At 35.2% G+C, this 14,963-nt stretch overlaps 1 protein-coding gene across 1 annotated transcript in view; it reads right to left on the bottom strand.

The window, feature by feature from the left end:
- The window catches only part of OSTN (osteocrin), a 39,269-nt gene extending 24,517 nt beyond the window's left edge, over positions 1 to 14,752 (bottom strand). The window contains exons 1-3 of the mRNA XM_015564950.1: positions 14,694 to 14,752; positions 1,097 to 1,195; positions 3 to 163 (exon numbers count right to left, since the gene is read on the bottom strand). Coding sequence (XP_015420436.1) covers positions 3 to 163; positions 1,097 to 1,195 — 260 coding nt within the window. The 5' untranslated portion in view covers positions 14,694 to 14,752. The remainder of the gene's footprint in view (positions 1 to 2; positions 164 to 1,096; positions 1,196 to 14,693) is intronic.
- Between the last annotated feature and the right edge of the window lie 211 nt (positions 14,753 to 14,963).

Here is a 14,963-nt window from a genome sequence, read left to right as displayed (position 1 = left end):
ACCCAACACCAGAGCAGCCCCTTTTCTTCTTTGTTTCAATCACATCATTCTCCAGAGACACAAGTTCATCAAGAAGCATGAGTTTTGCTGCCAGATCAGCTGCTGATTTTTCTTCCCTGGCTGTGGGTGGTGACTGCACATCTCTGATTCCCACATCAAAAGCCTATCGGGCAAGAAAGGTGATTCTATTCACCTCAAACATGTGTAATCATATGCATTTGACTTTTGCTATATTTGTCTGACATGCCTGTCATGAAACTTGATTTCTCATGGAGTTATGATCCAGAGAGACTTTTGAGGATAAAAACATATAGAGGTGAGGTATACCCAACAAAAATTAAAGAAAAACAACACACACACACACACACACACACACACACACACACACACCCCTAAACAAAGCTCCATGCTTGCCTCTCAAATTTAGTATATTAATGGATCATTCTTTTGGATTCTTTTCCTGTAACAACTGTTTCCTTTATTATCATTCCCATAGCATTTTAGCTATACTTTGATTCTTACAGTCATTACATTTTCCTTTGTATTGGATTTATTACAATATATTTGTAATGCATATTAGATTGTGAGTAATTTGAGGGCAATGACTATGTCTAATTGGTCTTTTATTGGCTCTATTCAATGCCTACCCCAGTATTTTGCTCATAGTTAGTACTCAATAAATTTTTCTCATAGTTAGTACTGATCAATTTTTATGGAATTAATTCAGAAAACACTAAACTTCATGCTGTTTTTTCATCACTCAGTCACTTCTTATTGATTCAAGCCCTAAGCATTCACTATATACTGCATTAGAACTAAGGGATACAAAAATGAACAAAATCTAGTAGTCTCTGCCCTAAGGGACTTACATTTCCATCCATGTGATTTTATTAACAAATATTATTAATGAGTGTTTACAACGATTCCAAGCTTTCCCAATGACTTTGTTGCTCCATGTAAATTTTCCTGTTTGTTTATTCATCTGTTGCATATAGTGCCCTTTTGTAGTTCATCCAAGTCATAAAAGTATGACATTAATAGAAATGGCTTATATTCATAGACAATATATTTGGTCCCTTAAGCTAGTTCCCATTACCTCAGTTGCTGCATCCACTGACAGCACCTTTCCTGAGCTCCACAGCATCAATGTCACAGCCAGGATAAAATGTGCACTTGCTGACCTCCAGTCCAGCATCTAAGGGTCACATACATCAGGGTTAACATCACTGGTTTGGCATATGAATATAGGAAACAAAACTCCTATAAAGCATATTATATTCAGGTGATAAACTAAATTATTCAACTTCTACATTGTAAAACTTAAATAACAGTTAACAGAAGCTGTCAATCTCTCAGAATGAATTCTATCATGGCTTCATTTCCATGGAAATGTAGATTGGAGTTGTACAGCTATAATATTAATTTAATTCAAAGTAACCCCAGTCTGAGAAATCTACTGTATAATTTTATTCTTGACTGTCTAATCCTGGGATTACAGCCTCATGTACCTAAGGGGAAATGTGTAAAATTGGTCCGGTATGAGAGAATGATCTGGTGAGGTTTGTGTGAACCAAAGAGGATATGCTTTGTGTAAAATCATTTAAATTAAAAATGTCATAGATACCACAGATCCAATAGGAAATATCTTTAGGTCCTTGATATCTATATCTATATCTATATCTATATCTATCTATATCATCTATATCTATATCTATATGGGTTTCTTAAGCAAAATTTATATCAAAATTGAAAAATTCTGTATGATAAGATACAATAAACAAAATAAAAACAAATTAAAAGTGATATATATTTTCAAAGCATATAAAAATCAGTTCTTGGAAAATTTAAATAACTCTGACTAATAAAATTCTACAACTAGACACAAAATTAGTAACAATGAGCCCAAGTTTATACAGAGACATATATCTGAAAGGTCATAGCCTCATTGTTTAGAATAGTAATAAATTAGAATCTCACTAGCCTGGCCTATGTAGCTTAGTGATTGAGTGTTGACCTATGAACCTGGAGGTCAGATTCTATTCCTGGTCAGGGCATGCCCAGGTCGTGGGTTTGATCCCCAGTAGGGAGTGTGCAGGAGGCAGCCAATTGATGATGTTTCTCTCTCATAGATGATTCTATCTTTCTCTTCCTCTCCTTCTCCCTCTCTCTAAAAATCATAAAAACATATTTTAAAAAATTAGAATCAACCCAACTAACCTACTGAAGAGGAAATGGATTCATCAACTGAGGTATATTCCTAACATGGACTTAAAGCAAATGACTTAAACATATATGTATCTGCTGTTAAATGACCTAAATATTTCATGGATTTCAAAAATATAGTTTTGAGGAAAATTAGATTTTATAGAACATTACATATAGCATACTACCATTTACCTAAACTGGAAGTACACAAAGTAATTCCACATATTTAGAAATCTATACATATAACTAAAGTGTAAACTAATGGAATTTGATTCATGACTATGATCGCCACGGCGGGAGTGAGGAGCAAACAAGATTATGGAGGAAACATAAGGAACTTAGCATACATATGTGTGTCTGTATGGTAAGCACAAAGACGTGTATTTTATACATTTATGACTTTTTTACATTAAAAACCATTATAACATCCAATTAAAGCATATCTAAGGTCTATATCAGATTGGCTGACTGCCAGTTTGGCCACTGGTAATGGGAGAAGGAAGATCATGGGCTGCGAGTTACAACAGAATAGGCTTGCCTTCGCCACCTAGCATGGCACTGTGAAGCCTCCCAGTCCATCTCTATGAATGAGAAGTCTCAGTAAACTCCTATTTCCCTTAAAAAAATCATGTGGAGAAAAAAGAAAGGTGTTCTAGGATGGATCTGCATAACTGGATTTGTGTCTCATTTTTGCTTTAGTGATAGTGTGACCTTGAGTGTGTGCCATTTAACCTACTTCAGCTTTATTTTCCATGCTTGTGAAGTCAGGAGTAGTTCTCACTTCATAAGAGCTTTGAGAGAGTTGGATTCATTTATGTATAACCTTTTTATTTCATGTAGTATTTATAGTTTATAAGTGAAAGAACATATATGAGATATTATATATTTAAATATGTCGTTAGCAACTATATTCTTTTTGGTATGATCCAAGATTTTCTTTATGACACTTCCTTAAAATATTGTTATATGAAACCTCAGTAGATTTTAGTAATAAATGCTATGTTGGAGAAAATAGGCAAATAAGTGTTTTATATAGACAGAGTAGCATCTGTATTAACCATGCATATGTATATACAGACTGAAAACGAAGATAAAATACTTTAGCATTGTCCTTAACATTTATTTGTCACAGATAATCTTAATTTTCATGTAATGCACTCTAAACTAGTTCTTCATTATACCTCCAATTGATCTATTTTGGAATCTTGTCATACACTGTTAGTCACAACTGCTTCTCTGTATTCTACCCTTTCTGGGAACGGACAGTAAATTCTGTGTTCTCTTCCTAAAAAGTTGATATTTGAACTGAGTTTTATGGTAAGTATCAAAAGAATAAATCATGATTATGTCCCTATATTGAGACAGTAGAAAAATAACAAGAAAGAATGCAACAATCTGGTAAAAATACCATCCAAAAACTGCATTATCTATGCCTTCAAAAAAACCAAGCACTGAATCATACTTTTTTCCTTCTGATTTTGTTATCTCTTTGATTTTCCTGAATAAAAAGGAAGATATATTAAAAAAACATAACTATTTTAAAAATTAGTTCATATTTCTGGCATCTCCCTCTCTCTTTAAAATAGTTCTCTCATTCAATCAAAGATAAACCACAATTGTGATGTTTTCCTTTCCTCATTTTTTATCATGTTAAAAACAGGTTACAAAGTATAAAATTGCCCAATTTTATAAGCCTTTCCATGTGGATTTCCTTTAACTATTTTTATGCACATTTTCCTAACCTGGTTTCTCCATCTCTGCGATCTTATAAATGGCACAGGATGATGGTGTTTACCATATTGATGATTATGTCTGAGGCATATATTTTTGTGCTTGGGTGTATATAGGAAAAACGTCCTAATGTATCATCTTACAGATAACCACATCCTGATTATTTGGATAGGGAGATGTAAAAATACATGCACAGTTTAAATAAACACATTTAATGGTTTAAAGCCATGCTTGTAGTCAGTTAACCAAAAGGCCAAGTTCCTAAATATGGCATTTGGTACACTAATGAAAACAAACACCCTGGCACCTGCCACACAAAAGACATTTGATTAACTAGTTGAAACTTGATTGCTACAAAATTAGAAACAGAGGAAATTATAGGGAGGGAAGGAAAAGACTAGGTTCAGCTCCATTTCCCTATTTTGTTGATAGTGGATAAATATAGCCCATGATTTAAAAATCTGCTCTGCCCATGTATACACCAGATCACAGAAAAAAACACTCATAGGATGTTCATTGTGTGACTACAGCTAAGTGGAAGTGTTTGCGATTTTTTCAGTACACCAATAATTTTTGAGTAATATTTGAATATTTCTTTGGGTATGAGCTTCAAGAGACAGTGGGCATGAGATCTGCCTTAAGATATAGTGTGTACTGTGTATGTTCCCCCATGTCCTGCATGGTTCAGGGTTCAGGATCTGGAGGAGGGGCTTCAAGCAAATGAAAGAGACGAGACAAGAGATAATTTGGAAATATTGGGGGGCCAGATGGGCAAGCCCAACTCAAGGGGAAGGACTTCCACTGGTGCCCAGGCTTCGCCAACCTTTTATTCAACTTTGGATACACATAAAGCCCTTAATCAGGCAAGCAATTGTGGTAGCAGACAGACTATCTTAAAGGTCAGTAAATATTAGAAGGATTTACTCTGTATTTGATCAGGAAATAGCTTGAGCCCCCATTGTCAGGACTAGACAATCAGTGCATAACTCTGGCCCTTGCCATGGGTTCAAGGTTCACCAGCATTCTGGGATCCTTGTTTGCACTTCTCTGCTAGTGAAGACAATGGGCGGCTTCCTGCAGTGTACTTCATTAATTTTTAGCTAATTGGTCTCTAATATGCATGCATTTTCACTTTTTAGATAATACCGCTGAATAAACAAACATCTTTACCGTGTAACAACTTAAACTTTGTGTCAAAGACTCTGCAGATTTAAGAACTTATTATATCCTGAAGGGATCATCTAATGTGTGCCTGGAGTGGTACTGGAGGGAACAAAGGGGTAAGGTGTGAAATTTGATCATTTAAGTTTGGGAAACAGCATATACTGAATATTCCTTTAGAACGCTGACAGCGCATGGACATATAAAGTCTTTGGAAGGTTAGTAGTAAAGGAATTGATTTCATTGTATTTAAAACAGCATTACATTAAAATTCTGTTAAAACGAAGAAAAATTTTTTTATTATTGAGAATCAATTCTGTAGTGAGTCATAGTTACTGTAAAAAAATCTGTTCAGTGAGTTGCAGGAGCAAAAGAAAAGATTGAGAATCACTGATCTAAAAACAAAAGAACTGGGATAAAGGGAGGTGTTAGAGTAAGAGAGAATTAAGTTAAAATAGAGAAGCATATCAGCCAAATCTGATCTAATGAACTTTTTAAATAAAAACTTTTTTTAGGCTTCACCTGAGGACATGCTTTTTATTGATTTTAGAGAGAGAGGAACAGAGAGAGAGAGAGAAACATCGATGTCAGAGTGAAACATCAATAAGCTGCCTCCTATTCCCTCAACCTGAGTATGTGCCCTGACTGGGAATCAAACCAGCGAACTTTCAGTGTATGGGATGACACTTCAACCAACTGAGCCACACTGGCCAGGGCTTAACTAAAACCTTTTAAACTATCTACCTTTTGCCCTGACCGGTTTGGCTCAGTGGATAGAGCGTCGGCCTGTGGACTGAAGGGTCCCAGGTTCGATTCTGGTCAAGGGCATGTACCTTGGTTGCGGGCACATCCCCAGTGGGAGGTGTGCAGGAGGCAGCTGATCAATGTTTCTCTCTCATCAATGTTTCTAGATCTCTGTCCCTCTCCCTTCCTCTCTGTAAAAAATCAATAAAATATATTTTTTAAAGAATGAATAAACTATCTACCTTTGAAGGCTATGTTGAAAAAACCATATTACTCAGTTGATTAAGGAAATTCAATAGTATGACTTATAGATAGCAGATTTAACCCACACACTCATAAGAAGACTAAGTTTTGGAGTGAATCTTGATAACTTCCGGAATTATTTTCCCTATTTTTTTATTGGAAATATTCAAAATATACTCTATTCGCCCCTATTTTCAACAAAAACAAAAAATAAAGGGCTTAATGGTAAAGGACTTAAAGGTAATTTAAATTACTTTTTATCTTCTCTTCCCACTTTGACAGAGCATAGGCATTTAAGTGAGATATAATAGGACATGCTATAAATGTTCCCAAGTTCAGACCCTAGGCAATGACAATCTATGCCTGTCCACAACACTGCCCACAATCTTCTTACTCTGAAAATGATGGTGGTCTTGCCCTGCTGTGGCTAAGTGGTTGAGCATTGACCCATACACCAAGAATTCACTGGTTTGATTCCGGGTCAGGGCACATGTCCCAATTTTGGGCTGAATCCCCCTTTTAAATACTTCAAAAATGAAGGTTTTCAGTCAATGACAAGGTATTCACTGTAAGAAAATTACTTCAGTAGGGAGCATGCAAGAGTCAGCCCAATGATGATTCTCATCATTGCTGTTTCTATCTTTCTCCCCCTCTCACTTCCTCTCTGAAATCAATAAAAAACATTTCTAAAAAATGATCTTCTATATAAGGAGCAAATCAGCTTGGACCCTAAGTAAATCTGTAAAATAGTATGCTCTTCAGTACAACCTTTACCCTATCCCATAAGTTATAGTCACCCATGCCTTTTTAATATAGAGAAAAGCATTAGGAATAGTAGAAAACAGAGTCTAATTTTTTATTTTAAAAGAGGGCTTAAAAGGGACTATGCTTAACACAAAGTCTGTATGGCTTGTGTTCATAGAAAGAGACCTGACTTAAGATGTCTGAGACTCAGGTACTGCCTTGGCTTGGGGGCTATATCACTGTATGATTTTAAGTTTAAATTTCTTCTGTAGACTGAGTAAAATAACTGACCTATAAAGTTGCTTCTAGCTTTTTTTAGAGTCTGTGGGTAAATCTGGCTCCTTTCTATTCTAAGTGCAGACACTGTAGGTAATGATAAGAGTAGGTGAATATTTAGCTAGAAAAACCTTTGTATTTTCCCTCAAGTCAGCCGTGTCTGTGTATAATATTGTATCTAGGTCTTGACATAAATATGTTCCTCTTGAATATTTTACCTGACAAGAAGACCTCCAAATCCTTCATTGTAATATATCATTTATGCTAAGCGATCCCATTTTATAAATGTATTTTAAGAAAGAAGAAATGCTACCAATTAAATTATGACATGCTATCAAGTATAAGGCATCCTAATTTCAGAAATGTTAAACATACATCAGAATGAATGAAATAGGGTATATCTACTTATTTTCAAATGTTTATTTGTTTTTTTACATTTTTGTCATTATGCGTAAGTCATTTTGCTCAATTCCCCCACACGTTCAAAACAAAATTTTTAGAGCTGAGGTGCCAAACTTCATAATATGCTGTCATATTCCTCAGAGAAAGAAAAGATAGTATAACATTTAATGTATTATCAGATAAAATTTTAAAATCACATAATTGATATTAAAAATTTAAAGGTTTTATTGAATTCGTATTCTACTGCATTTAGAGTTAATAGTCTATGAAGATAAAATGATCATTTAAAATTTTTCACAATAATCACAAATAATAGTATTAATGGATATACAAATTAGTTGATACAAAATAGGAATTTTTAATAAAAGGAATTTTCAGCTATCCAAAACCACCAACAATATTGCATATACACTCATATCTTACCCGATGTCACTCAAAAATCCTTCTTTAGATGCACTAATAAGTGCTTACAAATGCAAGTCAGTCAATGAGTAGGTATTCAACATAAAAAAATTACCTCTGTGATGGTTAAGAAAAAACTCAGAATTGTGCTGAAGGATATGAATGTGTCCCTGCTGTGTTATTTATTGGCCTGGTAACCTTGAACAAGATGCATACAATGTCAAAATTGTCTAATAAAACTCATTTTATGAATCCCCCAAATTTAAATTAATTATAGTTCATTTAAAATTATATAATTAATTTACAAATAGCATAAATTATTATGGTTTTGCCTGAGGTTTTCCAAATAAGAGCAATACAAATATTTAATTTATATTTAATGCATTTACTAAAATATATAAAGATATACGCCATCTGTATAAAAACACTTCATCATTTTTCTTCGTATTTTATCACGGGTAAAAACTTTTCAGTGGGAACTCTAAATTGTGCATGAAAACATTCTGTAAACTTTAAGGTAATGTGGAAAGATTAATGACATGGTATAAAAGTCATTATTACTGAGCTGAAGGCAGGTCTTTGAAGCCAATTCCTTCCAGGGAACATAAAGTGTATACTCAACAACCATCGAGGGAATTGGGGGCCCTTTATTGAGACAATCTGCAAAACGGATGTTAAACAACCAAGAGGATGCATTACAATTTGACATTATCCAGACAGTCTTGGTGTTTCAATGAATGATGTTTAAACAGGGTGTGAAATAGAGTTGTTTCTAGTTTCCTTTGATGAGTGGAGTGACTAGGTGCTTGATACACTCGCTGGAAAGCAGAGGCGCGGATTTTGCGGGCTCTTCTTTATTGGCGCTGCTATTCCATAGTTTTAGTGAAACTGGCTCCACCAACAAGGGAACTGAGTGTGGCTGTGGCACTTAGAACCTTATTGTTAGAAGTGGGGGATGCATTTTAGATCCTTATAAACTCAAATAAGTTTAAAATCACTGAAGATTTCATCCAAGAGCAATTGAATTACAACTTGTAGCCTCTGTCATGACCATATACATCAGCTATATCAGCCTCACAAAAATACAACTGAGAAATACTCATGGGCTTAGCCCTTTATTTCAAATTCTCTTGCCCTAGCCGGCTTTGCTCAGTGGACAGAGTGTCAGCCTGTAGACTGAAGGGTCCCAGGTTAGATTCTGGCCAAGGGCACATGCCTTGGTTGCAGGCGGGATCCCCAGTGGGGGGTGTGCAGGAGGCAGCCAATCAATGATTCTCTCTCATCATTGATGTTTTTCTCTCTCTCTCCTTCTCCCTTCCTCTCTGAAATCAATAAAGAAATATATTTTTAAAAATAAATAAATAGAAGTCTCTGTGAAATTTGTTATTTTTCTGTACATTGTGTGATGGTCATTTTGCCTTATGTGATGAGATGATCCTGAAAGGAAGGCGCAGATTGACACTGACAAATTTAACATTTCCTGTCTTTATGTTTTAATTAAAATGTCAGGAATGAGTCCTTTTCCATTTCTCATTGCTCTTCAATTGGCAGTAGGAAATTTTCCAAAGCCACAGAGTCGTTTCGGAGAAGAGCCAGAACAACAATTTACGTTTTCATACACTGAAGTATAAAGCATTTTTCCATCTCCAAAACAAATTGCTTATAGAGTAGAACGTCTGTGGAGGAGGTGTTCCTAATGTGGAAGACACCTGTGCTTTAGAATGACTTTCCCTGAATGATACAAATCAGGAACATGATAATTTATTATGATACATGTGTTAACTGATTTTATTCTCTTTGGCACCATTTTCATTCTTTTACAGACACTATTTCCTTCCAAAATTGTAAAATTTTGAGAGTCTTTTTTCCCCCCATTTGGAATTTTCAATAATACTACTAGTTGCAAAAATTTAAGAAGGCAGAAACCTACAATGACACTTTAAAGGAAGATCTCATTATTTAAAAGCCCAGGTATGCATGTTTAGCAAAGTGTTTAGTTGTCAATGTCAACTCTTTCAGGGTAAGAATGATGTCATATTCACCAGTGTGTCTTAGCACCCAACAGCATGCCTGGTATAGACGCCTCCTCTGAGTCTCCGAATGCGTTACTCTTTCCTCCTAGTTGTAGGACTTCCACTCAGCCAGCGTTCCTGTGGGTCTGGATGATGTCCCTTCCGTCTTTTAGTTTCACTTTTGAAATGGTTGTTCGAGGCGGCAAACTCCGGCGTTAACCTATGCCGCCATCTTGGTTCTTCCTGGAATTTTCAATAATACTACTAGTTGCAAAAATTTAAGAAGGCAGAAACCTACAATGACACTTTAAAGGAAGATCTCATTATTTAAAAGCCCAGGTATGCATGTTTAGCAAAGTGTTTAGTTGTCAATGTCAACTCTTTCAGGGTAAGAATGATGTCATATTCACCAGTGTGTCTTAGCACCCAACAGCATGCCTGGTATAGAGTCAACCTTATTTTGAATAAATGCATAGAGCAGCCTTATATGGTGGTAAACAGGAATGCAGGGATGATATTAACATTTCTGTTTTATTCATATGGAAACTAAAGCTTAGAGAAGATTTGCCCAAGTTTTATTCCTACAGCAATATGTGAGAAAATTCATGCCAAAATCCCAGTATGTCAATTAATGTTTCACCTGGCAGATTCTCATTCTAATGAAAGGGACTTGCATCAATATCCCCCCAAATTATCCCAGTACAGTTTATGATTTCTCCTTATCAAACATCAATTTATGTTGAGATCCATGAATTATTATTGTTCACCTAGAAATAAAAAAATAATTTGTATGATTGTATACAACCCTGGTAAGGGCATTTATTGTTTAATTCTAATGTTAAATAAAGGAAAAAAAAAAACATGAATCTTTAAAACTATGGGCAGAAAAAGCTGGAAGAGCTGCACATGACATTCTTCTTGGCCATTTGATATGCAGGCAATTTTTATGTGGTAGGAAAAGGCTTTCAAAGGGATAAGTGGATGAATGCAGTTGAATAAGGCATAATAAGCCTCAGGATGATGTGGAATGTCATCACCTCCTTCACCCTTCTGCCCACGTTGTACTTATATATAATATTTAATTAAATATTAATAAATATTTTAATTACACTAAACTAACCAATATAATCAATGAAAAACTCTTTAAAATGTAAATGAAGGGACAAAAGATAAATTTTATAATAATAACAGGGTGCACTTATTAGGTACACACTATATCAGATACCAGGGGCATATATATTATGCCCCTGTTTTACATAGGGGCATAAAAGCGAGTAAGACACTCTCCCTGTTGCTCACAGCCTGGTGGGGATAGAAGCCCCTATCATTGCCCTGCCAGGGATTTCTTCCTCTAACAGCGCCCTCTTCCTGGAATGTTCCATTTCCTTCAAGCACAATTTTTGTATGTAAACTTAAAACCAAAAGCATTTGCAAGTACTCATCTATCTCCTTTTGTCCTCATAACAGTCATGTTCGATCTGTATGGAAAATATTCTAATTATATTGTTTTAATAAATGAACTGACAGAACTTGGGTTTTTTTTTAAAAAAAAAAACCTCTAGTTTCCTAACTTCAGGTAATATGTGGATACTTTCAAGTACAACACAGTGAATAGGTAGAAAGACGTTGGGTTGTCCTTAAGGTACAGAGACCTGGGTCTGATTCCTGACTGGGTTACTTAGCTTCTCCGGTTTAATATCTTTATTGGGAAAATGGGGCAAAGACTTACTTTGTAGGTTTATTGTAAGGATTATAAATAACATAGGCAAAGTGATGGCACAAAGTAGTTTTTCAATAAATAATAGCTGCCATCCTGATATTGCCTTCGAATATAACAACTTTTCAAAAAATACATATTTTTATGAAAAAAGAAAACCTTTATTTTCCAGGTTCATTTTAAGGAACAAAGTTATTCTTTGGAATCTAGAATTACAGTAAAGTGAAAAAAATTAGATTTTTTTAATAGAAAATAATATTGAGTAGGGGTAGGAAATTTCACTAAAGAGACTTACAAGTGGCAATTGCTCTATTTCACATTGCTGTATATTACACATTGTCATTAAATGCAGCCATAATTGTTCTATTAAAATATTAGCATACAGCTATAGAGAATATCATAATGAGAAGGAAACAAAGGGAAGAAATCTCAGTTACACCCAAAACATAATTATGCTTCAAGCTCTAACGAACAAAAGTGAATATTTAGTTGAATTTTAATATAATTTTATATGAAATTTATTTTTATTCTATAATGCACAATATGTTTTTATTGATCTCACTTTTTAAAAGTCACTCGTTGTGTTGTGAAAATCATGGTTTTTACATAGTTTCTGTAATCCTGAGAGTATAGCATAGTCAGGATTGCATCAGGAAAGCAGAGCCACCATGAGTCTTATGGGAAATAGGGACCTTGCTACAGAAACTACACTTTACAAAGAAAAGGAGCAGCTAGGAAGGGATGGGCTGTGAAGGAAGTCAAGGAAGAGAGCACACCACTTTGCAATCTTCTTAGAGACCTGGCATAGATGGAAGGTCAGAGCTTGTATGGAAATGCAACCACCAACATGGGGCCCCAAGACGCCCCAGGAGAGGTCCATGGGAAGCCACAGCTATGACTCGTGGGTCAGCAGCCATGATGCCGGTGGTGGGCTGGATGATATTTTAAACGTGTGTTTTTTCACATGTTCAGAGACTTACATGTCCTAGAAATACAGAATTTTAGAAAGGATGGGGGCACTCATTAGAAATTGTCAAGTTTAAACCCTCAATAGATAAAAAGAGTGGGGTTTAAAGACAATGAACTTGCCCAATGGAGAGGGTATAAAGGGGAGATATAAAATGGGTGAAGAAGAGGAGAGAGCAGGTGCTTGGTGCTGAGGGCGGAGCTGATGGGACATCCATAGGGAGAAAGTATAAAGCTGGGCAACAGCCAGTTCAAGTCAACCAAGAAACTGGCAATTACTGGCAGGTGATGCTAACCACTGCTGCAGAGAGGTACCCTGGGAATTATTTGGAGGAAGGGGAGAAGGGCTCAGCCAAAAAAATAAAATGCCTTTATTCTGAGAGATCTTCAAGCACCTGGGAGCTGGCCTGGGGAGAGGTATGTCTAGAGCTAGGAGAGAACTTTTACTGAGGGGAAAGGGACCCCTAGGAGGTTGGGTGAAAGCTTGTGAAGTCAGAACTGAGATTAGAAGTATGGTTTCCTAACCAAAGCTTGTGCTCCTCCCATAACACCATTGAATCTAAACAATAGTTGTCTGGTCTGTAGGGATCAAAGAAGATGAACTATTGGCAAGGAGGTTAAATCAGATGATGTCTAAAGATTAGCCCCAAGATCCTGCCTTACTGGCTGCTCATTCTATATTGTAGGAAAAAATGCTGATATGGGGGCTTCCCCAGAACATTATTGAGCCCCACTCTATGCTTAAGGCTTGCCTGAATTTGCAAAACTGCATAGTGACAGTGCTGGGGTAATATTTTGGGATTGCTTACTTTGAGTTCTATTCCTTTAAGACAAGCTCAATTAATCTAATTTTATTATACAAATGTTAAGATCATGGAAAGAATTTGAACAAGAAATTGAAATTATGGCCCCTGATGTCCCAAACAAACTCTACTAAACATATGTACTTCTCTTCTTTCTATGATTTGTTACAGAAGAATCAGTTCAAAACCCTGAGAAATGAGGAAGAGAACGCAAATGTGAACCTTAAATATCTTAAATAATTTACTGAATGAAACCATGGTACAATTAACTTACAAAGAGGAGACTCGAATTCATAACTACTGGAATCTCTATTTAACACAAGTTCTATTATTGCTGAAGGGTTAAGTGCCAAAGTAAAGAGGAGACACAAAAAATGCCTGATGTTTTTGTGAAGGTAATTAAATATACTCCTATAAAGTCCACAGCCTATAGGGGCATTAAAATCATAATAAATCATTGTTGAAATTATTTAATTTCTAGAAAAATAACTCAGAAACAAATAATCACATTTCTAAATGTACACAACCTATTAATGTAATTTGAAGGAACAGTAGTTTGCATTGGTAAACTGCATTTATAGAATGTACAATGCTTCCACGGAACAAAACCTGAAACAAAATTTTAAATTTGTTCTTAAACAGAACTCAAATACACGTTTCAGATTAACTTTCAATTCAATCATTTAATAGTCAAAGCACTTCAGCAAATACTGAAGAATAAATATGATCTGTCTACTCTAAACTGTTGTTAATACCATACTTGCGTATTTGTGTTTCATAAGAAGAAAAACATAGGGTAATTTAGGGTTAAAGAATGTAGAATTTAATTAATTTAGAGATGTTTCTTTGACTCCAATTTTGATAAAAATAAAGATAAGAGAAAAATCTTCCTCTCTACCTATTTTTATAAACAGTTTTCTTTTATACATTAAGATAATTCCTAACACTGGACATACTTTATGGATGCAAACTAATACTATTAACATACATATAGAAACAACATTTTGAGTTCCCTTTCTCTTTGTCTTGAAATGGAATATAAACGCCAAAAAAATCATGTAATAAATGTGAAATGTCTGAGCAAACAATTAACTCCACCTGAAGTTTGCATTACAAAATTATCTTAGATTTTTTACTCATTTTAGAGATGAAAATATTACCCCCAAAAAACATTTCTAATTTTAACAAAATCAAAATATAACCGAAACATTTAAAAGGATGTGAAATTTTAAAATAGCTAAAAGGAGAAAAACCTTAACATTTTATCAGCTTTTATGTTTAACTTACCTTGTGAAAAGTCAGGAGATTCTAACTTTAGAGTCCTGTCTGTGCAGTTTCTCCCAAACTCAGCCCTGATGGTGAGTTTTCTCTCTGAGTTTTTATAGTCTCAGTTATACACCCCTTACTCCAATCCCTGCCTTTGCTTTCTCTTACATCATTTCTACAGATTTTCCACTGAACATTTCCCCAAGCCTCTTTTCAATCTCTCTCTCTCTGTTTCCTCCTCCTATTCTTTCTTTTCTAATTTATTATGCCTATTGCTTTGATCATGGCATT

The sequence above is a fragment of the Myotis davidii genome, unplaced genomic scaffold (assembly GCF_000327345.1).
Source record: "Myotis davidii unplaced genomic scaffold, ASM32734v1 scaffold260, whole genome shotgun sequence".
NCBI lineage: Eukaryota > Metazoa > Chordata > Mammalia > Chiroptera > Vespertilionidae > Myotis > Myotis davidii.
Note: the sequence above shows the minus strand (reverse complement) of the source record. Positions and strands in the feature narration are given on the sequence as shown.